The following is a 23,055-nucleotide window of genomic DNA, read 5'->3' on the forward strand; positions in this document are numbered from 1 at the left end:
TAATCCCTTTTCTTTTGGTTGATTCTCGTGTGATTGTCACTTGGTTGGTGTCTTCCGTTGGCCCAGGTTATCCTCCGTCCTCAATCGCCCACCAATTGATCCCTGAACTGTCCATTCATCGACTGTTTTTCCTTCCCGCTTCTTGTCAAGTGATTGCGACGGGTGAGTGCTGCTGAGCAAGGATCCTTCTCCATTCTCCTTAACATCGCAATGGTTTCTCTTTCCCCAGGCTGACAGCTGCCAAACCCAGAAGCACCGGGTCCCCCACTTCCCCGCCTCATCCGGCTTGCGTTCCGATCCCAACCATTGCGCCTCGACCAGGATCGCTGTCGTCGTATTGCCGCACAATCGTGACGCTCCATCTTGTGAAACTTTCGGTTCGGAAGCAAGACATCAAGTGATCATTGCAAAGAGTTGCGAGTCCCCGAGACAGGCTATATATACCAAGAAGACCGTGCGCAGGTTCAACCACCCCCACAAACTCCATACATCGACCGGTTCCACTCGCGAAACATTTCGTCTCCATACGCAGCTTAACGTCATACTTAACCGGAGATCGTCCATCAGACCTTCCACAAAATGCAAAGTAGGTTTCACGCCCTCGTACGATCTTACATAGTCCTGTGGAGATTCGGTAGCCTGGCTGGTTTGCTAGCAGCCCCCATGCAGGCCCGAAACCTGTTCCATGGTCATTCAAAAAGTCTACACTAGATTGTTCCATCCACTAACGCCGGCCCTTAGCCAAACACTTCTTCTCGGATCCCACCCATTTGGTCCAGACCGCTCTGCATTCCCTCACCCTCACAAACCCATCGGTAGCATTCGATCCTGAGAACAAAATTATCTTCCGTCGCCCCAATGTGAATTCAAAGCCCAAGGTCGCCATTATATCGGGTGGTGGTTCGGGCCATGAGCCTGCGTTTGCAGGCTTCGTCGGGAAGGGTTTCCTCGATGCTTCCGCGGCCGGTACTATCTTCGCTTCGCCCTCGGCGGAGCAGATTCGCAAAGCCGTCATGGAATGCGTCAACAGCGACCAGGGTGTGCTCATCATTCCCATGAACTACACGGGCGACGTGCTCAACTTCGGTATGGCCACGGAGAAGTCGCGGGCTGCTGGCATCAAGACTGAGTTCTTTGCTATCAATGACGATGTCGGCGTTGGCAAGAAGAAGGGCGGCAAGGTCGGTCGTCGTGGGATTGGCGGTGGTGTTCTCATTCTCAAGGCCGTCGGTGCTTTGGCTGAAGCAGGGTTAGTTTTACTCCTTCAATGAGACAGACTAGTGCGCAGCGGAACTAACTTCAGCATAGTGGCTCACTGGAAGAGGTGTATCACCTGGCACAGCTAGCGAACAATAACCTCGTGTCGGTAGGGTCTTCGCTCGAGCACGTTCATGTTCCTGGCCGGGGCGTTCCCGAAGACACAATCCCGGAAGGCGAAGTCGAGGTCGGAATGGGCATTCACAATGAGCCGGGATCCCACCGGGTGAAGGCGAATCTGGTTGAGCTAGTGGCCAACATGCTTCTCCAGCTTCTGGACCACAATGATCCTGACCGCGCCTGGGTCACCCGGAAGCCCGAGGATGACTTTGTGTTGTTAATCAACAACTTGGGTGGCGTCAGCACATTGGAACTTTCCGGCATCACGGACGAGGTCTATCGTCAACTCGACAGAGATTATGACGTCCAGCCGATCCGAGTCATCCAAGGGACCTTCCTCACAAGCCTCAACGGGTTGGGCTTCAGCATCTCCCTGCTGAAGCTGGTAGATACGGGACTGGGCCCTGGCCGGTCCTTCCTAGACCTCCTCGATGCGCCTGCGGAGGCTGTCGGCTGGTCGGCCCCCATCAGCCGGGAGACATGGAAGCATCGCACCGACGCTCCTGTGGAGATTAAGAGGACTGCGTTGCCGGAGGACAACCCCAGCAACGTGAAGTGTAAGTAGCCCAGCAGATTCCCTAGTCCCTGCACCGTCCTAAACATCCCTAACACCCGACAGTGGACATCAACATCCTGAAGAAGGTCCTCAGCAGCGCTCTTAAGCGCGTCATTGCCTCCGAGCCCGAAACCACGCGCTTCGACACCATCGTCGGCGACGGCGACTGCGGAGTCGGCCTGAAGCGAGGCGCCGAGGCCGTGACGGCTCTCCTGGAGGGCTCCTCGTCCAACCTGACCGACGACGTGGTCCACGCCGTCAACCGCATCGTCAGCGTCGTCGAGAACACGATGGACGGCACTTCTGGCGCCATCTACGCCATCTTTCTGAATGCGCTCGCTCACGGCCTCCGCGAACAAGACCAGGGCACCGCCACCCCGGCGACGGTGGACGTGTGGGCCGCAGCATTGAATAATTCGCTCTCCGCGCTCTCGAAGTACACCCCAGCGCAACCGGGCGACCGCACCCTCCTCGACGCCCTGGTGCCCTTCTGCAAGACCCTCCAGGAGAGCAAGGATGTCCACGCCGCGGCCAAGGCGGCGCAGGAGGGAACCAACTCCACCAAGCACATGAAGGCCAGCCTGGGACGCAGCGTGTACGTCGGCGGCGAGGATGAGTGGGTGGGCAAGATCCCGGACCCGGGTGCTTACGGGCTCAGCGAGTTCTTAAATGGATTGGCGGAGGCCCTTTGAGTCGAGTTGCTAGGGTTGGGCCAGGGATTCTTGGGTTTCATCGTACATATACTTTGGAGCGTTCGATGTTCTAATTCTTAATATCAATAATGACCATGCTACGAGGTTGGTGTTCCATAAGTGTAGTCTAATCCCGCCGTCTGGACGAAAACACAACAGTTTCTGTCGGCTAGGCTTCGCGTGACAGTAAGTGTTGAGGGCCTTTGCTAAACCTCACATACTTCGGGGATTGCATCCCCGTTACGCTGTCTACTAAGAGGGGGGAGGGTGAGGGTTGAGAGATCCGACCAAAGTAGCCTTCGGTATAGATCTATGATCTACTGTTTTCGTAGTAGGCATCGAGTGAAAGGTAACGAACCGCTCGAAATAGTCGGACCAGCTACGGACTAGGCGCTCTAGACCCTATAAGCCGATTTCATTTTGAGTTGGAGCGAGAACTTTTCCCATGGTAACGAAGGTATTTCTGGTATGGTTTCTATGCCGAAGAGGCACCTACATAGCTAGCTAGCATCTCAGCAACGGGCTCAATCAGGCTGATAGAATCAGTCCACCCACTCTCCCATCCTGACCGTCTAACTGCCGATCCAGCAAATAAGGTGAATCAAGAAAAGCTTTCTCTTTACCGTTCTTTCATTCCTTTTTCTAACTTTTTTTTCCAAAACCACACAAGTACCGAAGAACGCCATATCTGTCGCGCCACAACGAGAAATAGCAAAGGAGAGAAAGGACATCAGATCAAAGATATAGAAAAAAGTATGTAAGAGAGGGCCAGACAGGCAAATGACAGTCCATTGATAAACAAGAAATCTCCGGCTTTGGGGGGGGAAGGAAGGGTGGCTGGACCCCCCCTCCCCTCACCCATGGACCCCAGTATGACCCTGAGAGGAGTTCTTTTCATCTTTCGAGAAAGCGCACACGAACACAAGGGTATCAATGAGAAAGTCATGGCCCACTTCGATTTTCCCCACGGCAGTTGTCAGACAAAAATGCTCAAATCTACTGCATCCCTTTCATTTGGGCATTTGTATCATCAAAATCCTGAGAGAAAAGAGCCACGACTTCTTTTTGACCTCCCCCGGACGCCGAGATTTAGGTGAGCATGTCACGTGGAAGGTACATGGCGAGATAAAGAAGCTTGTTCAGCTCAGCAGGACGAGGATGACGGAGTCACCACGCAGGAACCTGGACGAGTCAAACTGTTAGTAACGATACGAGGTGAAGTAGGGCGAAGGGTCTTGTCGGCGACTCCTGGGGAAAAGCGCGAGGACATACATCTTGCTGATGAACCGGTCCTTGTTGACACCCTTGCCCTTGCCGCCCTTGGGCTTCTCCGTCCACATCTCCTTGACGTTCTCGAGGACCATGTTGCAGTGGCGGTCGAAGGCCTTGACGCGCGCCAGCAGCTTGCGATTGTTCCGGCACGAGATCAGCACCTGGGTGTGCGTGCGCGTGGCGGTCTGGAGGAGCGAGAGGGGGCCCGCGGTGAGCTCGTGTTCCTCGACGAGAGAGACCTCATATTCACTGGATGGAGGGTTTGAGTTAGTGTGATGCGGATGGGGGTGGCGGAGCGTAGACAATGTAGGTAGTGATGGGGCATGGTGATGACGAAAGTAAGGATGGAGATAGGCGCGGGGTAGGGACAATGCCCAATGAGTGGCAGCAGCATTCAAGTGGCATCATCTTGTCGCCGACACCAGAGCGTCGGGGCTCGGTGGTCGTCATCATGTGACGACGCGGATTTGAGAGGGTCCCAGGGCATTAGAAGATGATTCAGAATGCTGAGTTGAATAAGGTGATAGAGTACGAAGGGAACAAACGTACGTGAGCTCGCTCTTGGGCTTGTTGAGCAGGTCCCTGTTGGATTGGAAAATAAAGTGGTTAGCCTGAGGTCCGACCAGTTGCGCGGTTGCGGTTCATTTCATTTCATATTATGGAAGGATGAGATGAGCCAGAGCTGACTCATCTGGATAGGAAGATAGGAAGAACCAGAGAGGGGTAGACGTACTGGATCTTAGGATCGGTCGACATGGTGGGTGGTGGTAGTGGTGGGATGGGGTGGGAAAAGGTATAAGTATCAGGGAGTTGGCAGCTTCTCTCGACTGACGGGCTTCTCTCGAACTTCCAACTCTCAGTGTCTCTTCAGGTTAAACTGGGTTAGACTGGGATTGCTCCTGGAGCCCGCTGAGTTCCGCCGCAGCTTCCAAGTTCGGTCAATTTACGTCACGTGAAACGCGTGTTTGCCGTGTTTGTCCGCTAGTGATTCCCGAGGTCGCGATTGGCTGCGTCACGTCGCGTCGGACAGACACGCTTCTAGACGTGAGGGCGGATCGTCCAAGCTTCAAACCACCCACTTCCACTTCCTCCCTCCACTTCATTCAAATGCAAGGCGTTCTGCTCTTCTTCCCCTGCTTTCCACACACATTTCCACCCTTTCTCTCCTTCTCCCTTTCCAACCTCACTTCCCCTTCAACCTATCTCAGCAGATTAACTAGCTGTTGAAGAGGAAGCAGAGGAGAGAGAAAAAAAAATAAACCAAGGGGTTTCGGTGTCCTGCAAAAACTCTCCTTTTCGAACTTTTCACCTTCCATCCCATGCCTCGAGATTTAACGGCCTCCCCTCCTTTGACGATTCAGTGTCCCGCGTTAGCATTCCTTCAGGGCCTTCCCCGCGACCTGCCGTGCATACATTCCAGTGCATTCTCCCGGTCGACGCACTCGCCTATCGGACGGTTCTGAGTGGTCAATCCCACACGATCAATCTTCCTTGCTTCCAACTTCGACACCGACCATTGAAGCTCGTTCTCTCGAGTGTCAATTCGTTCAACTCGACCTTCGTTTTTACTAGACTCGGTGCCGCCTACAACAATCTCGTTCTCGCCAACCATTCATTCAGACCAACTCCTGGTTTCCTGTTTCTGCTTATGGTTAATCCGCTAGCACTGGTGGCATGGAATCCCAGGACGGAATTTCCGTCCGGCCTATGAGGCGTAAGTCTATTCCTTCAATTGCTGCCCTTCAATTGCTGCCCGACCCCTCACAATCACGACCTCACCAAAATCACCCTTTCTAGTGAAGGTGCTCTATACGTTTGACGAGTCCAGCAAGACCAATTGCTTGGCCCGGTGGCCCCATCTCCTCGACATCCAGACCGCCGCCCTCGACGAGAAGCTGCAGATCGGTGTCATTGAGCTGAAAACATGCATCCAGGCCATTGTTTCGGCAAGGTGAGTGCTAAGGATGGAGCTGGATACCTGGTCTTTGTACTCATTTTCATCGTCACAGCCCGGAACTGGTTGCCAAGCTTGGACAGGACTACACCGTGTACGCCTACGATTACTCCGAGTATGAGACGCCTCTGGTCGGACAGGGAATGCTGTCGTGGGTGCTTGCGTCGGCTTCTCCCAGCCCCAACGCCCCCGCCCATCAGTCAAAGACAATGGTTACCGGTCGAGTGTGCAAGAACGTTCTGGGTCTATTCTCCAAGGGTGCTCAGGAGACATTGGAGGTGAAATTGCGATTGGTGCCGGTCCCCACCGTCCTGCAGAGCGATTATCTCGAGAGCATGCAGAAGTACCGGGAATTGAGCAACGTCATTCCTCACGAGTTCGACGCCCAGGCTTGGACGAGTTTTGTGCGGCAGAACCCGGGTTTGGTGTCTCCCCGCGAGCAGCAGCCGGACCCAATAGCATCACCGGTGGATCACGCCGGAATTGAGAGGTTCCACCAATTGCTCAGCGAAGGGTCGACGCCAAGGGAGCTACCCTCAATGGCTGGAAATGCGTCGATACGCTCGGCTTCCCCCGCGCAGCAACAGGAGCATACACAACAGCTTCAGCACCAGCAAGACCGTCTACACAACGATGCCATCCGGCCAGGCTCCAGCGCTTCGATGCGTGACTCGGATCTCCCCACTCACTCGAGATACGCCCCCAGTCGTCGAGGCTCCATTCAATCAGGCTACGGCAGCGGCGACGAGTCTTCGGAACAACAACCCCGCAAACGGGCCAAACTGTATCGGGCAGAGTGGCCTGGAAAGTCCGACTTGAATATTGAGAGACAACCCAGCTCTCTGCGGGTCGCCGCCAGCACCGCAGCCTCTGTCCGCATTCATCGTCCTACTCCGGTCAACCCCGCTATTGCTGCTGCTCAGAACTCGAATGAGGAGCCTGTTCGCCCGCCTACCCCAATCTCTAACTCGCATGAAATTACTCGTCGCGCACGTCCTCCTCCCAGCTTGCTCCGCGAGTCATCCCTTCACACTCCCTACACCTCTCCGTATCCCATGAGCGATGATCACCCCGCCGGCGATAACCAGTCCCCTGAGTCGCGTTACCAGGGCCTCTTCGAGCCTTCGTTCAGTATGCCGTCGTCGCCTCCCGTTCTCGACTGCGGGTTCCCAGGCCGCTCCAGCCCGGTCCTTCCGCCCATGGCCGACTCGGGCTTCATGAGTGGTGGTATGGATGAGCTGCTGGATGAAGAAATCGGCACCCCTCTGGACGATTCAACTGGCGCAGGCAGAGAGAAGCGGATTGTCCGTCCTGCTGCACATGCCAGCTCGCCGATCACTGCGCCCACCAACATGGAGAACTTCCCAGCCAGCGACGCTCCTGACCAAACTGGGAAAGAAAGAACATCCGCTCCAATCCGCGCACCAGCCAGCAACGCCGGCTCGAGGCCATCTTCTCGGGCTAGCATGAGACAGGCTCCCAAGCCACTTGCACCTGCACCCATGTCGCAGAGCGAACTCGAGCAGCTGATCAGTACCATTCCCGCCAGCGATCCAATCCTTCCTTCTCATGTCAACACGCACAGCTCCCAGGCCTGGACCGGACCGATGAGCGACTACAATGGTGCTGAGACCCCGGCCCCGCAGCCTGTACTCGAGGATGGCAAAATCCGCAGCGGCACGGGCGCTCGCCGGTTGCGGCAGGTTCAGGCACGCCTCGATCGGTGCATTCGCGACGGTCAGGTCCCACCTTACTGCGAAAACTGCGGTGCCATTGAAACCCCCACCTGGCGCAGAGCGTGGTCGAAAGAGTTCGAAGGCAACGAAGACGACGCTAATAAACTCACGGAGGATCCCACCATGTTGTTTTGGCAGGCTGTTGAACGTGACGATCAAGAGAAGGTCATCAAATTCAAGGTCTACAAGAAGAGCCTAGCCGACACCGACAACGACTTTGTTCAGGTCCTTCTTTGCAACCGTAAGTAATACCTGCTTCCCTTCTGCCTCGTCTGTACTAACATTCAGGAAAGCCTGTGGTCTTTGGCTCCACAAGTTCAAGTGCATGCGCCCGGAAAATAAATGGAACAAGACCGCCAGCAACAAGAGAAAGCGTCCCCCAAGAAACCGCAAGGGAGGCGGCCCGCTCTCGACCAACAACAACCCTGCAACGAGACACCGTGCCAGGGCCGAGTCCTCCAAAGCGGACGAATCGTCTCCTGGGGCGTCCGATGCCTCTTCTCCCGCGGTGGACGATGCCACTCCCCGTGGTGATAATGACAGCAACGAGGCTGAGAACAACAACGAGCAGGATCGTGACGGAGCCCAGGAGCAGCCCGCCAAGCGGCGCCGTGCTAACAGCCTGGAGCCGCGCAAGTCGAACGACACAGCGGCCAGTCGCTGGCAGGAGCAAGACCCGGTGGCTGCTCTCCGCAACGCGATTCAGTCTAGCCCTGCGAGAAACGTGGTGGGGCGCAATGCTCCGGCGGCGGACGAGAATGCTCTTACTCCCAAGTCAGTGAGAAGAGTGCTTTTTCCTAACTCCCACAATGAAGGTGGACCGTTGAGAGCACTGGGTGACTCAAGCGTCAACAGCCCACGCCGCAGCCCCCGCAGTTCTCGGGCGGCCGAAAAGCCGGCTGACGACAAAGAGAACCAGACTGCGACTAATCTGGACGCACTCTTTGAGAGCCCGAGTTTCGGATTCGACGTGCCCGCGAGCCCGACCCCTCGGCGACGCAATCAGCGGTCGGGTCTGTTGAGCGAGAAGCGCCTTTCCCTGCCGTGCATCTCCCCTTTAGCAAAGGCACGGAGAGGAGTCGCTGCGGATACGTCCCCTACCAGACTCACTGCGCAAAAACTTCAGCGGATCCAGAGCAGCCCTGGCCCCATGCCGCGTCAGCACAAGACCCCGAAGCAGGCTCGATCGACGCTGAGTGACCTCCAGCTGCCTGTCAACGCTTTCGGCGGTTTTGAGGGGATGGACAACATGATCGTTGACATCTTCTCCGACGCGCCTTCGGCCGCAGCCACGGACGCACTGTTCGGAATCGACAAGTGTGCTGCGGGCAACAGCTGGCCTGACTGGATTCCGTCCGATTATGTTTCTCCCACTGGATCTGAGGGCGAGGCGGCCAACGGAGACTCGGGGGCGAGTGGGGAAGATCCGCGGGATCTGCTCAACGCACTCATGGCTGACCCGGAGCTCCAGAAGGCCAACCAATTTGATATCTTCAATTATGTCGAAACGAACGTGCTCGATTCCGGATTCTTCAGCTCTGAAGCCAGTAATTCTGAGACAGTGCCGGCACTGGGTGTTAAAGACAAGGCTGCGGAGTCCGGCACTGGGCACGAGGCGCAGCCGACTGCCAATGATGTGTAATGATTTTCTTTACTTTATTTGACGAGACGCGCGACATTCGTTCGAATTCCTTTTTGTGATGTGTTTAGCGATGGCGTTTGGTGGATGCATATGATCGAGTGCATTGTTTGGCTTTGTTTTGTGGGTTTGTTCCTGAACGGATCCTTGTTTTGTATTTGCTATTCAATGGGAGGGATGGGAGGATTGGGATAGGATAGAATAGGATTAAGATACCACAGTAGATACCAGGTTTCGGCCACAACAATGAAATAATCAATTGAGCCTTCTACTTATCGGCGTGTAGAATTGGATGTGCTTGTCTAGCTTGATTGACTTCTTGGTCTGTACTCCGTAGATCTCACGTCCGACCCGACCAGGCTTACACCTACTCTCTGTCCTTCAAGGTTCAACCCCGAACAGACGATTAACACCATTTTATTTATTGGAACAACAAATATTGAAACAACAAGAACAACAACATGCACTCTCCCTCCAATCCTCCGACCGCAACAGGGGTATATCACTCGACCTCAACCTCAACCTCAACCTCATTACCACCTCTCCACCTCACTTCACTCATTCGAATCATAGAAAATCGACTTCAGCTTATGCGTGGCGTTGACCACCTGCTCATAGATCTTGTAATCTACAACCGAATCAGCCCACGCCAGCCCTTCGCCCAGCACTGCAGAAACAGGGGGCGAGAAACCTACCACAATCCGCCGGATCCCCCAGATCCGTCACGCCGAGCAATCGGATCCCAACGCCCTACACCAGAGACAATTTGTCAGCATCGTCCACCTCAGTTCCAGGGGCCATGACCTCAGCCCCTAGGGGCCAGAAAACAACGCACCCCCTCATTCAAATCCGTCACCTTCCCAATCACCTCAACCAACTTCCCCATCTGCAGATGCGAGTCGGGCTTCAGGATGATCGTGACGTCCCCCGAGCCGCCGCAGGTGAGGGTGGCGGTGTCGCCGCGCAGGGCGGAGACGGTGCCCAGGATGCGGACGGTGTGTTTGCTGGTGGTCGAGGAGGAGGGGTGGAAGGCGTGCAGGTGGGCGGGGAGGACGCGGGGGGTTTGGAGGGACATCTTTTCAGGGTTCGGTAGATGATGGAGTAGAGGGGGGTGTTGGAGGTGTTGTATTGTATGTATCGGAGGGGGGGCGGTGTGAGGTGTAATAGGTAATGTGTTGGACTGGGATGAGGTTATAGTTCGTTGGTTGGTTGGTGGTGGTGGTGGTGGTTAGTGATGGAGTGATGGACTTATCGCCGTCGCGCCGCGCGTGACGCGAAGGCACGTGATCTACCACCGCCGCCGCTCGGAAAGAAAACCTGGTTCGGCTTGGGGTAACTTGTGGCTGCTGCCTCGGTGCCTTAGGATGTAAGGCTACTGCCGGCGCTGCACCTGGAAAAGCAGCTTTCCCGGGTAAAGTTAACTTAAGTTACTGGCTGGGCTTGACACTCCACTACTTACCTATACTCCAGCTTCGCATTACAGGATCCCTTATTTACCAGCGGCTACACCTCCTCCAACCCCAATCACAGGATCAGCCACCCACACCACACACCACACACTACACACCACACACCCAGAAGAGCCAAGGCCCAAGGCCCAAGGCCCAAGCTGAAGGCAAACATGCCACCCCCCCTCCCCTCCCACCACCGCGGCATGACCGCCAACCCCCAACGACCGAGCCGCTACCGCCCCGGCAAGCCGATCGCCGAAGAGCCTTCGTCCGACGACGAGGACGAGGAAGAAGATGAGGAGGAACAGCGTCAAAAAGAGCAGGAAGAGCGCCGTCGTCGCGAGGAGCAGCGCCGGAGGGCGGCGGCGTTGGCTAAACCCCCACCCAAGGCTAGTTCTTTTCCCGCTGGGGCGGCTGGGGTGAAGGGGGTGAGGTTTGAGGAAGCGGAAGCTGAGGAGGATGAGGAGGGGTTTGTTACGGAGGAGGAGGAGGATGCAGAAAGGAAAGTGGGGGGCTCTGTTGCTGGCGATGGAGCTAGAGCTGGGGTTTCGAGTTCTACTGCTGGTTCTGGTTCTGTTTCTGTTTCGAGAGGGGGTGTAGCGAAGGGGGCGCAGGTGGAGGAAGAATCAGAGGAGGAGGAATCAGAATCAGAATCCGAAGAGGAAAGTTCGTCAGAAGAAGAAACCCCGCGCCGAGTCCTCCTGCGGCCGACGTTCATCAAAAAGAACCAGCGCACCGCCAACGCCGCCGCCACTCCCGAAACCCAAACCCGACCCGACCATCACGCCGACTCGGCCGCGGACGCGGAGGCCCGCCGCGCCCAGCGGCAGGAGAAAGCGGACGCGCTGGTGCGCGAGCAACTCGAGAAGGAGGCGATCGCGCGCAGCGCCGCGAACCGGGCGTGGGACGACGACGAGCTGGAGGTCGCGGAGGAGGAGGCGATCGACGACACGGACGGCAAGGACCCGGCGGCCGAGTACGCGGCGTGGAAGCTGCGCGAGCTGAGGCGCTTGAAGCGCGAGCGCGAGACGATCGAGGCCGCCGAGAAGGAGCGCGAGGAGATCGAGCGGCGCCGCGAGCTGACGGCCGAGGAGCGCGAGCGCGAGGACCGCGCCTTCCTGGCCCGCCAGAAGCAGGAGAAGGAGGCCGCGCGCGGCCAGGCCGGCTACCTGCAGCGCTACTTCCACAAGGGCGCCTTCTTCCGCGACGACGTCGAGCGCGAGGGGCTCGACCAGCGCAATGCCATGGGCGCCCGCTTCGTCGACGACGTCGCCCGCGAGACCCTGCCCGAGTACATGCAGATCCGCGATATGACGAAGCTGGGCAAGAAAGGCCGCACCCGATACAAGGATCTGCGGTCGGAGGACACGGGTCGTTTTGGCGATGGGGTCAGCAGCCGGTTTGGCGGCGGGCAGCGGAGGAGGGAGGATGCGCCGCTCGGGGTTACTGATGAGAGGTTCATGCCGGACGAGCGGCCCAGGGGTCCCACGGGCGCCAATGCCTCGGTCGTGCGCGAGAGGCGGCGATCCAGGTCGAGGTCTTACTCTCCTCGCAGAGACCGCTATGGGGACCGGAGAGAGCGGCGACGGAGCCGCGATCGCTCGGCAGACCGCTACAGGCCGGATGGAGGCAGTCGCAGGAAGCGCAGTCCCTCGCCATACGACGATCGGGAGAAACGGAGACGAACAGAGGATGCGAGATCGGACTAGCCGGAGGTTCAGCTTGCAATGAACATGCTATTTCTAATTTTATTGGCGTTCTTGGGTATTTGAGAGCACTGATTGGGGGAGGGGGCTTTGCATGTGGGAAATCGACGTTTCTTTCCCCTCTTGTATTATATAAGGTTCCTCAGCATGGCGGCACGTATCATACCTCGACGGGGTGCACAACCAAGTGAAGGACATTTTACTGGATGTACACTCGGTGCACCTCGTCATTGCCTCGCCTAAGGAGCATCGCGCCGCAACACCGACGGCTACATCTAGATCAAATCCGCTTCTAGCGTATCACACAGCCCAGCCATCAATACCAGAGCGTAGACGTGAACCCGATATGCCCCAAAATCCCCACCACCGCAACAACATCCGCATCCCAGCAAGTAGTCCATAAGCTGTGAGCCATCATCGATCAACCGTACAGGCCCCACTCACTGGCTGCCCCCTTCCTGCAGAAACGCAAACTATTTCACACCCGCCCGGTCCAAGACCTTCTCCCGCTCCATCACGCTCTCCCCAAACCGCAGCAGGAATATCGTCCGACTGGGCCACATCTCCGTGGGCTGGTTGTGGGCGGTGACCTTGGCCTCGAAGCCGCAGCCGTCGCAGACGCCCTCGATGATGCCGGCGACGAAGGCGGCGCAGTTGAGCATGCTCATCTCCTTGGGCACGCTGATGTAGGTGTTGACCAGCGGGTCGTTGTCGGTGATCATGTACTCGTTGGGGGTCTCGGGGGAGACGGAGTGCTCGAGGGCGTCGGCGGGGCGGGTGAACAGCAGCCGCCACAGGGGCCCGTGGATGAGGTGCAACAGGGGCAGGATGCGGAGCGGCCGGTTGGGCGGCGAGGCCGAGGTGGAGGAGCTGCTCGACAGCGCCGACGAGGAGCTCGACCCGGACACCGTGCGGTAGAAGAGGAGGTCCAGCAGCCGGAGGCCGAGCGGGTAGCCTTGTTCGTTGAGTCTGTCTCCCCGCATCAAATCAGCGTGTGCGTCTGAGGGGGGATGTTCCTCGCCGTATGTATGTGCGTAGTGTCTATATGCAATATGCATATACCTGACACCAAGACGGCGGGGACAGGGGAAGTGCGACGCAACTCACCGTCTCTCCAGATCCTGGATCCCCGTGACCCGGCGCTGAGCGTAGGTGACCATCTCGCCGAACAGGAAGGCGAAGCTCGCCCGGCTGAGTTCCGCATTCCGGCTGCGGTTGAGATGGCGGTCGTAGATGGTTTTCCGGTTGGAGGGGACGCGCAGGCCCGTGCTGGATTGTGAGGGCGTCGGCAGGTGTGTGTGGGTTTGGGATTGGAGGGGTCGTTCGGTGCTGGTGGTCGTCGTGGAGGAGAAATTGGAGGTGCTGTTGCTCAGGGAGAGCATGGCGGCGTGGCGCGGGGGTTGTTGGGCCATTGTGATTGTGTCTTTGTGTGGTGTTGTCTGTGGATTGTCGGAGGGGATGGGACTAGGGTGGCAGGGTGGTTTGTTCAGTTCCTGCGGAAAAGGAATTATCGACAGGCTGGAGGTCTCTGTCGAGAGGATCGGGTTCAATGTCTCATGCTGGTGGTGTAGTGGTCGTTTGGAGGTGTGGATTGGGAGGGTGTATGGGTGTGAGTGGTTTGGTGATTGTGATTGTACTTGTGCTTGTGCTTGTGCTTGGAATGGATGGAGTGGCCTTACGGGGAGGTGCAGATGCTCGGGACGCAGTTCGGGGGATAGCTTCATCCAGTCGGCTGGCTTCGAAGCTCCGGAGATGGCCCCCAGAGAATGAAAACCTCTCATTCCGGTGTCACTGCTTGCTTACTATTGAAGCCCGACGCAGCCACAGCCATTACGAGACAAGAGCCAAACTACAAATTACAATCTACAATCTACAGCAATGAGAATCGATCCAAAAAATCTTTCAGATAAATATACAGAATTTTCATTGATTTCTCTTCTCCGATGAATGACACCGTCAGAGACTGCGAAAACTAAACTGGAACCTAAAACGGCAGAGCAAATTAGCATATGCTCGTGAAAATGGCACATGAAATAATTCAATATCCAATATGACCAAACAAGTCAGACATCCAAGGAAGTATTGCGCACAGAGCACGTCTATATGATGGGTTCATGGCGACGGCTAGCGTGGAAACTGCGAATGTAGGAAAAGTTTTCATCATAAGAGCCCGGGGGGAAAGGGCCGTTGGTCATGAAGCAGATAGAAAAAAGGAATAATGGTAGCTTACCATTGAGTTAGTCGCATCATTCATTGACTTGCGCAGCGGAAACAGGTCAAGAATGATGCAGAATCCGAGGAACATTCGAATACCCTCCAGCTGTTGCATGTTCCAAGTGAAATCACATAAAATTCCAAAGGAATGCAGTGGGGGGCATGGTGTGTGCCGGGCTCAACAGGAGGATGTTGAGGATGATGAGGTGCATGAAGAAGAAAAGATTTTTGGGGCGGGAAGGGGGTTTTTATAGTCAGCCTCACAGCCTTAGGCTGCCCCGGTAACCCTTCCGACCCATACACTAGATAGACGAGAGAAAAAAACTTCACCGCAGCACTCCACAGCCCAGGAAAAAGAACGTTCGAGTCGTTTACCATTATTCATAGAAATTCTACCGACCGGCTTTTTGTTGTCATCAACATGAGATAATGATCTAGGACCGATAGGATTTGTCTATACAGTGTCCTTTTCGAGTTTCTTCCATATGTATCGTAGCGGAACGCCCCACAAAAGTAAAATCCCATATGTTGTCGAGTACTCCGTACGTAGTAGATAATCTTTGTTCATGCGTTCAGCACTGGATTTCTGGGTTAAGCCTCACGGCCGCTGCTTATTTACCACCCTTCTCTTCATGTGGTGGGTCCAGCGATTTCTGCCTCTGTCTCGAGTTCCAATTTAATGTCTTCGAGATCGTGTGCACCCAGTCATCACCTCGTCGGCCCTTGGGCAGGACATTGGCAAATGGGTACCGTGATGCCGATACGGTCACGTAGTCTCCTGGATGTAATTCAATCCTATATTCAAAAGTTAGTCGGTGGGCCCGGTAGCCGTCGCACTCGCCTGCAGGACACACCTTTCTCTGCCATCGAAACTGGCCCACGAACTAGCTCTGGCATCGTACGGCACGCCCATACGAAGGACGATGGTATCTGGTAGTATAATAGGTCGAAACGATAGTGTGTGCGCGCAGATTGCGGTCACCAGTATGACCGGGTTATCCGGGTGCGATAGAGAGCCCCCCGCTGCGAGGTTGTACGCAGTTGACCCGGTGGGCGTAGCTATACAGACGCCATCGGCAAGGAGGGTGGTGAAGTGCTCGTCGTCGCCAAATAGCTCAATCGAGGACATTGCTAGCCAACAGCCCCGTCAGCAGGTGATCACGGTAGTAGCCATCAGAATCGCATTGGAACATACTCGCATTGGGCCCCCTATCCAGGACAACATCGTTCAATATTTGCAAGACCTTGTCCGGCCTATGGGTCAGCGTATCCTCGGCCTCCTCCCCGATCAACTCTTCCACAAGATCCCGCTTCCTGGCGTTCGCCGGCGAGCCGTCCGGTAGCGGGTTACTGCGCATGATCGTGCATTCGAATCGCAGCCGCAGGTTGACCACGACGCCCTCCTTGAAGGCGGTGGTCAGGGTGTTCTGGTAGTCGTTGAAGTCGAACTTGGTCAGGAAGCCCAACGACCCCAGCGAGAAGGACAGCACGGGGGGCACGACGTGCTGGAACAGCCAGCTGGTGAAGAGCACCGTGCCGTCGCCGCCCAGCGTGATGACGAAGTCGAACAGGTGCGCGCGCTCCGCGGCCAGGTCGTGGTCCCAGTACTTGAGGCGATGCCTCGCCGAGGGCTCGTCGTGGAGCAGCTGCGCCGCGCCGAACTCCGGGTCCGACTCCAGGCGCTTCTCCACGTAGACGGTGTACGGCGTGTCGCGCTCCCGGGACAGGAGCCAGCGGGCGACCTCCCGCGTCGAGCCGATGACCGACTGGTCGCCGGCCTTGGTCACCAGGAACACGGTCTTGACCGTGAGCCGGAGCTTGACGCTGTCCAGCTTCTTCGACAGCTTGCGCACGTTCCACGCCATGTCCGAGAGCTGCTTCTTGGTCAGGTGGCGCGACTGCATCATGGCCTTCTCGGCCACCGTCATGTCGTTCTCGCTGTCGTCCTCGTCGGCGGTCGCGCCCTCCTCGTTCAACGCCTCGTTGTCCTTGGCCGTGTAGCCCTTGACCTCCTTGATCCGGTTGGTCGGGTCCCCCCATTCGCCCGCGATCAGGGAATGGACGAAGCATGCCGTGGTTTCATCTGGGAACGAGAGGTTGGGGCGGGTGTTGGGGTCGTCCGCCATGACCAGTGACGACTTGCGGCGATGGCTGGACTCGGGGTATAGTACAACCTGGCATTTTTGATCAGATGCAGTCAGCTCTATTCGCTCCATTGCTTTATGTTGGTTGAGATGGGAGGAAACAATACCTCCAGCTGATTCGGGTCGTCCATCTCGCCATCTACCCCTCCATCCTGCATTCAAATCAGTTCCCCTGTGGCGTGTCCAGCAATTGAAGAACGTACAGCACCACCTTGCTTCGGACTTAGATCCATCGACGCGGTTCAAAAGGCCTTTTCGTGAGACTCAAACGGCCTGTTGGGTGTTTGAGACTGGAGGGCCTGTCAATATTGGGAATCGACTGACGTCGAAGTCGAAGGTCGCGATCGGAATCGGAGTAGCTGCGGGTTATGACGTCGTTGCACCGTTCCGGCAAACTTGACTACTACGCGACCGAAACATGGTTTATGCTGGGTAGTCGTGGTTATTGTGGTGATGAACTGTAGTCTAGCGCTATGTAGAGTATCTGTGATGGACTCGGGGAAGACATGGATGTTTGTTGGAGTGTCTGGTGTGTTCATGCCAACCCTCTGAGTCCGTGCTGAGCATTTCTCTGGTTGACCGATATATATTTTCTGACACCGGGTAGCTCCGCACCGGGTTGGGGTATGTGCATCGATTGTCCTACACCAACAATCAATGTTCAACCACAACTTGAACCTTCCAAATTACAAGCTCGAATACCAATAACACAATCAAGTCCTCAGCATCTACACATCAACCATGACCCCGGCTACAAGCATTATCACCAGAAAGTGTAACTATGAATGGCACACCCGGGCAGTTATCAATGTATCCTTGCAGGATACATGGCCAAGGACCAACAAACAAGCCAACCATTCTACATAGTACATAGTACTCGCACAAAAGGCCTCAAAACACCACCCGAGACAACAAACAAACCTCCCTTTTATTTACCCCAGCAGGACCCTGCAGCATAAGGGCCATTAAGCCTCTGAAATCCTCAAAGCTCAACCCAGCAAGCTTTGCCGGCATCTCACGTTACACATCAGAAAGCGCGCGCGAGAGAGAGGGAGACCTTGCTCCCTCCTACTGCGTGACCAGGCGAGATAGCAGAGTACACAATCACAACTACAGCGCCACTTACCCATGAACCGGGGGCAATGTACCCGGGGTTGACTGGCTGGCCAAAGCAATTGTTTACCAGTGGTCAAGATAATCGCATACTCCTCGGCAGCTGGATGGGGGAACCAACGAACTTGGTGCGAACCGCCCGTTATAATTAGAACACGAGGCTATCGTCGATAGGATTTCGGCATTTACACACACACACACACACACATACACCGATATCCACCTACGCATACACGTATGGATAACAAGAAAAAAACTGTCCACGTAATGCCAGAGACGCGCATACTGTCTCACGTTGATGGGGAATCGATTGCTCCGCTCTCCGAAGGGGGGACAGACGGACAGACTACAGAGTTTATGGTGATGCCTAAAAAGAAATCCGTTCGGTGGTTTCTCGAACACAGGCGGGAAATCGGGAACGGATGGGCAAGGCAGGCGGGCGGGCAGTGCTGGATCCAAGATGGATAGAGAGAGAGAGAGAATTCGGTTGTTGGTCAACAATCCAAGGTGGATATGTATGTATGTCCCCCCATGGGAAAAGGAGGAGATGGATGGAAGGATGCGAAGATAGGAAGAAGTTGCCACTTGAACCACATGGTGATCAATGCAGTCCGTTCACAGCATGGGTCCACTCGTCCCCTCCCTTTCCTTCCATTGTCTCTTCCGGATGACGGTCGATAACCATCTGCATTATTCTCAGATACTGAGTTCTTGACGTATAGGGCAAGTTGCTTGAGTACTCCGTACTCCGTACAGTTGTTAGGCAGTGTCTGAGTTGTGTCATCATCCGTATCACCATGGGATCTGCAGGGAGCCGAACGGATTCCAGCCACAGCCTGACACCGAGACAAGACATGAAAAATAGAAATTGATTGATCGATCGTCTGTTGCAACGTCTTCCTTCCCTCCCAATGCACCTACTCCGTGCATTGTAAGCCATTAGATTCAAGCACACGGCACATGGCCTAGTCCAGAACAACCCACCGAGCGTTGCCCGGGGCTCCCTCGGGGGCTCCCAGGAATGAGCTGGAACCTGGGAAGTCGTCATGAGAAGAACACTGCACCAACAAGAAACGAGCTACGAACATCCTTGAGCCTTTCTGCCTATAGGATAACTTAGAGAGGTTCAATAAACTCCCTCAACAGACTTAGGTTCAAGATCTAGCCCTGGGCGGAGCGGTCCAAAGCCACGGTCAGCCACTCCTCCTTTTTACCCATACTATAGACAGACTTCATCTCTCAATCCAATGTTGGAAAAAGGAAGAAAAAAAAAAGAACAAATTCAAAAACAATTTACCGAAGTGAAAAGAGAATAGTGTTGGAGCGATCATCACCACCGACAACGTGCCATGTTGCCAGCCACCGAATAATCCGGGATCCACTGCCCTAAAATAATCACTAGGACTAGACTAAGTTTACTTCAATTGCTTTACTTTGGCTCTGCGGCTTTGCTGCTTTTGCTTGAGACTCCCGCGGCTCCCGTGTGATTTCATTTGCCCCTCATCCGTTTAGTTACACTTTACAGATGAGAGAGAGATGGAGGATTACCAGGGTGTTGACCTTTAATCTACCAACTTATCGAACCGACAAGACCTTAGCAAAACTTGTTTTTTTCTTCTTCTGATCCTCCCACTCTTTACAGCCGGATCCGTCCATGGGGACAAAACACAAGGACCAGGATTAAATCAGGGAGTGAGGAGGTGATGAATCCTCGTCGGTCCCTCTCTCGGACGTGTCTCGTTCCATGTTTCTTTTCTTTTAGGCTGGAACCGCCAGTCGCTTGCTTGATGATCGTTTCTCCCCGACCCCAGAAGCGGCGGCAGCGAAACGATCAATCGATCAATCAATCAGCAAGAGTCCCAGACGAGTGGACCACTTGTTGGAAGCGGGACGCATAGTCAGCCATGTGGCTTTCCGAACTCCAGTCCAGTCGCCGATGGAATACGGTTGCCCATACGATGATGGACTGCTTCGAAAGATCCTCCAGACCCAGTCAGTCGACTGGCCTGTCCTAGATTGGAAGAAGGAGACGACCGGCACACCAGAGGGAAAAGGAGAGAAGTAGTAAAAAATCGGTTAAAGCCTCGAAAAACACAGCCCACGCCAAAGGTTAATCCGAGTCGAAGTGGAGGTGAATGAGTGACATGGACCTCGGAGGTGGAACAGACTGCGTGCGGTGTGAGCAAAAGGCCTGCCAGAGACGCGAGAGCGAGTCTGAAACCCAAGACTTGAGGAAATCTCCAATGCAGCGCATGACTCCGGGCCGGACTAAGCGTAGAGAGAGAGAAAGGATTGAGAGACATCTATCGCCAAACACTTTACCGCTTCCGGTAGGGTTATTGGGCTTTACCGCCAGACCAAGTGTCCCTCTGGTTGTTGACGAGCGAGCCGACTATCCGTACAAGGTAACCATCCAAAGCCCCTCCCCGAACTAGCCTGAGATAACTTACAGATCCCATGGCAAGACTGGCTGGCTTGGTGATAGAGTGGGCTTGCCCCTCCCCAGCTTGACAAGATGGTGGTGGATGGGCTGGCGCATTATTTGCTCAATGGAACACACTAGGCTGGTCCACCACAACGGTCAGACATCTTACCTACAAATAGACAGTCACTATTGGTCGTTAGTCGCTCAGAGGAAGTGGAGCATGATCATAGAGTCCATGCTATCGAACCCCGTTGTATGCCGATGGAGAATAAATTCTCGCAAATGAGGGTCCGAGAGTCTGGGTGATGGGCGCTGACGGGGAGGAAATGGGGGTGATGGGGGAGGCAAAATTCAGGCGAAAAAGGAAATTAAACCTCAGCTAATTCCCCCCTCGTTCTGCGGTGTACGGGAGTACAGGAGCTTAGTAGAACGCAAAAATTTCGCTGCGGCAAACGGGGAACGAGACGCAGCAGAGTAAGTTCGATTCCCCACTTCGATCTGCCGTGACAATGCAGCCAGGATTTTAAGCAGCAAAACAGCAGCTAAATGAACAAGAAACAACAACAAGAACAATAATGCAGTGCTAGTGAAGGAATGGTCTCCTGTTCCAGTTTCCCTGTGACTTTGGTTGCCTGTTTGGGTAATACATTGGTGGGACCGCGGCGACTATCATTGACTGTAGTCGGGTCACGGTGCGTCGGGTCTGGTGCGATTTACGGCCGATCCTTAAATAGTGATCTGTCAATGTGGATGTGTTTTCCACTTGAATGCGTTTCTCTTTTTTTTCTTTTTGCCTCTTTTGTTTCTGCGCCCGTCCCCATTTCGCGGTTGCCCTGCAATGGCAGTCACGTCGCTAGCATCGTGTTCTCTGGATCCGCTGAATCAAAAGATGGTTTTATTCCCACCCAGTGATCTAGTCGCGGCTTTGGGACGGCTGATTAGATCCGGCTTGCTGCCAGAGGAACCTGGGAGTGGAGTGAAACAACCAGACGCCCTCCTATTCCTAGACCACTTTGGGGGGATTGTTCGCGTAAGCATCTGCGGAGACATTTTCATGGCAAGTGTGACGACGTTGATACATCAGGAAGAGGAGGTGACCGTAGTGCAGTGGTGAAAGTGATGATGATGATGATGATGATGATAATGATGATGATGGTGACTGGAGAGGCAACTAGGCTGGAGCAACCGCCCCTAGTTAAGGCAATGTGCACCGGTTCAAGGCTGTTCCTGGGTTAGTTGTATACCAAGTAATCAACTAGTACGGAGTCGGCTCTAACTCAATCCTCAACCGGTCAGGTGGTCTCCCCTTGTCGCATCAATTTATGCATGCCTGACACAGTCACACACTGAAGAGTGAAATGATGGCCTGACAGCCATTCCACCCCGGCCCCTCCATACATATACTGCACCCATTTTTGGTACCTTAGACGACATCCTTATTCATCAAGGTGAGGCCGAATCCGAATAGATCCTGGCAGCCACTACCTTACCTTACCTTCTGGGGAACCAGGTACTGCACCTGGTAGGGTTCCAGACTCCCCGGTAGTATGAACATTCATTGGCTGCACCTTACTGGCCCGATGACATGTAGTACAAAGCTACACCTAAGCACTGACCACATTCTGTGTTACCTCGAGTCCTGGGGACCCTGCTTGGCTAGATCTGAACAATGCAATAATGATAACTAGGTACCTAGTAATCAATAGCAAGAATGCTGCAGCCATCATGGCGCCGACCTATGTAGCAATGATGGTTAGGCGTCCAGTGCGAGAACGTACAGGACATATATTACATTCAGGCCACTGTCGATCGCATCTATCCTTGACCATACATTACCCACCTTTGATTATGTGGTTGCATCGTCTGAAGAGAAAGGGGCTCTCCTCTTGGTGAGACAAGGGAGGGTTTGACCTGTCTGGTCTTTTCCGGAGGATCGCAGTCAGCCTGCCATCGGGCATAATCCTACTACTTCCCTCCCTCTCCGTGAACATAATTCGCTGAGCGGAAAACACCGAAAACACCTTATTTCGGTCCCCGTACATGCATGCATGCATGGACTATGTATGTATGCCATTTGACTCATGGCAACCTGCAGATAACAACTGCCTTTCATAGTATGCTTTCCCATCTGTAACTTATAAAGATACCGTTGAACGCGGATAGTCAATTATTGTTTGTCTTGTCGGGAGGGGGGCTGAGGGTACTTTGGTGGCTCTCAACGACATCCAGCTTATAGTGTATATGCTGGTCCATATGACTTGTGCAGAAGTCCGAAGTCCGAGCAGCGGCGCCAGACAGCCCTGGACTCTCCTGGTGTACTGCACCTTATCGCTGAGGGCGTTCTCTCCAGTGCAGACCCACTTGAGTGGTGCATTGGGACCTCCTACGTAATCAGACAGCGCCAGGCTGTTGATTGAGAGCCAGTGGTGCGTATATGCCAATTTCAGACATCGTGGCGTTGGCCATGGCTTGCGGTCGGCTACTGTTTCTCAGTTCAGGACGAAGGGCTTTGTCTCAGTGCTGGCATAAAACCTTCTCAAGCCGAAGGCGGCAACAACAGGGTTGTAGAAGCCAGTGGGCTGTGTCATTAAGGAGATGGCGAGGATTGGATTAGCTTCGAGCACTAGTACGGTCAAAATCCATCACGAGAGCAAGCAAAGTAATGGACGGTGCAGCTTGCTGTGGTGTCACGATCGCCCCAACCACAACGCTGCAGTCATTGATCTGAGCTCGAGCTGCAGCCCCATGCAGGAGCCTCTTGTTCTCCTTCGTTTGG

At 54.8% G+C, this 23,055-nt stretch overlaps 9 protein-coding genes across 9 annotated transcripts; 4 read left to right on the plus strand and 5 right to left on the minus strand.

The window, feature by feature from the left end:
• Positions 1 to 579: 579 nt before the first annotated feature.
• On the plus strand, positions 580 to 2,625 carry BO95DRAFT_452733 (putative dihydroxyacetone kinase (DakA); the record flags this gene model as incomplete). Its single annotated transcript, XM_025588169.1, has 4 exons — positions 580 to 586; positions 742 to 1,249; positions 1,309 to 1,934; positions 1,997 to 2,625. 4 exons carry the CDS (start codon positions 580 to 582, stop codon positions 2,623 to 2,625), a joined length of 1,770 nt encoding a protein of 589 aa, XP_025442912.1.
• Positions 2,626 to 3,764: 1,139 nt separating this feature from the next.
• BO95DRAFT_361719 (mRNA splicing protein SMD2) lies at positions 3,765 to 4,653 on the minus strand (the record flags this gene model as incomplete). The annotated part of the gene is made up of 4 exons (XM_025582537.1): positions 3,765 to 3,807; positions 3,898 to 4,146; positions 4,447 to 4,479; positions 4,631 to 4,653. 4 exons carry the CDS (start codon positions 4,651 to 4,653, stop codon positions 3,765 to 3,767), a joined length of 348 nt encoding a protein of 115 aa, XP_025442913.1.
• A 918-nt stretch (positions 4,654 to 5,571) lies between these two features.
• BO95DRAFT_463159 (putative GATA transcription factor (Ams2)) lies at positions 5,572 to 9,229 on the plus strand (the record flags this gene model as incomplete). Its single annotated transcript, XM_025588969.1, has 4 exons — positions 5,572 to 5,611; positions 5,695 to 5,848; positions 5,907 to 7,828; positions 7,881 to 9,229. The coding sequence occupies 4 exons, from the start codon at positions 5,572 to 5,574 to the stop codon at positions 9,227 to 9,229; spliced, it is 3,465 nt and encodes a 1,154-aa protein (XP_025442914.1).
• Positions 9,230 to 9,520: 291 nt separating this feature from the next.
• Positions 9,521 to 10,661, minus strand: BO95DRAFT_412474 (putative ssDNA binding protein Ssb3). Its single transcript, XM_025584243.1, has 3 exons — positions 10,062 to 10,661; positions 9,922 to 9,976; positions 9,521 to 9,854 (listed from the first exon to the last, which is right to left on the minus strand). The coding sequence occupies exons 1-3, from the start codon at positions 10,299 to 10,301 to the stop codon at positions 9,781 to 9,783; spliced, it is 369 nt and encodes a 122-aa protein (XP_025442915.1). The 5' UTR covers positions 10,302 to 10,661; the 3' UTR covers positions 9,521 to 9,780.
• BO95DRAFT_111048 (microfibrillar-associated 1 family protein) lies at positions 10,410 to 12,406 on the plus strand. Its single transcript, XM_025580369.1, has 2 exons — positions 10,410 to 10,637; positions 10,697 to 12,406. The coding sequence occupies exon 2, from the start codon at positions 10,848 to 10,850 to the stop codon at positions 12,384 to 12,386; it is 1,539 nt and encodes a 512-aa protein (XP_025442916.1). The 5' UTR covers positions 10,410 to 10,637; positions 10,697 to 10,847; the 3' UTR covers positions 12,387 to 12,406.
• Positions 12,407 to 12,856: 450 nt separating this feature from the next.
• BO95DRAFT_361639 (trafficking protein particle complex subunit 5) lies at positions 12,857 to 13,795 on the minus strand (the record flags this gene model as incomplete). The annotated part of the gene is made up of 2 exons (XM_025582533.1): positions 12,857 to 13,352; positions 13,491 to 13,795. 2 exons carry the CDS (start codon positions 13,793 to 13,795, stop codon positions 12,857 to 12,859), a joined length of 801 nt encoding a protein of 266 aa, XP_025442917.1.
• Positions 13,796 to 14,523: 728 nt separating this feature from the next.
• On the minus strand, positions 14,524 to 15,190 carry BO95DRAFT_111145 (uncharacterized protein). The gene has a single exon (XM_025580371.1). It carries the CDS (start codon positions 14,973 to 14,975, stop codon positions 14,634 to 14,636), a length of 342 nt encoding a protein of 113 aa, XP_025442918.1. The 5' UTR covers positions 14,976 to 15,190; the 3' UTR covers positions 14,524 to 14,633.
• BO95DRAFT_111126 (putative NAD+ kinase) lies at positions 15,092 to 17,292 on the minus strand. Its single transcript, XM_025580370.1, has 5 exons — positions 16,945 to 17,292; positions 16,849 to 16,880; positions 15,793 to 16,771; positions 15,452 to 15,728; positions 15,092 to 15,392 (listed from the first exon to the last, which is right to left on the minus strand). The coding sequence occupies exons 2-5, from the start codon at positions 16,870 to 16,872 to the stop codon at positions 15,209 to 15,211; spliced, it is 1,464 nt and encodes a 487-aa protein (XP_025442919.1). The 5' UTR covers positions 16,873 to 16,880; positions 16,945 to 17,292; the 3' UTR covers positions 15,092 to 15,208.
• A 2,579-nt stretch (positions 17,293 to 19,871) lies between these two features.
• BO95DRAFT_111202 (uncharacterized protein) lies at positions 19,872 to 20,719 on the plus strand. The gene is made up of 2 exons (XM_025580373.1): positions 19,872 to 20,259; positions 20,320 to 20,719. Exons 1-2 carry the CDS (start codon positions 19,990 to 19,992, stop codon positions 20,563 to 20,565), a joined length of 516 nt encoding a protein of 171 aa, XP_025442920.1. The 5' UTR covers positions 19,872 to 19,989; the 3' UTR covers positions 20,566 to 20,719.
• The last annotated feature ends 2,336 nt before the right edge of the window (positions 20,720 to 23,055 follow it).

The sequence above is a fragment of the Aspergillus brunneoviolaceus genome, assembly GCF_003184695.1.
Source record: "Aspergillus brunneoviolaceus CBS 621.78 unplaced genomic scaffold BO95scaffold_29, whole genome shotgun sequence".
Lineage (NCBI taxonomy): Eukaryota > Fungi > Ascomycota > Eurotiomycetes > Eurotiales > Aspergillaceae > Aspergillus > Aspergillus brunneoviolaceus.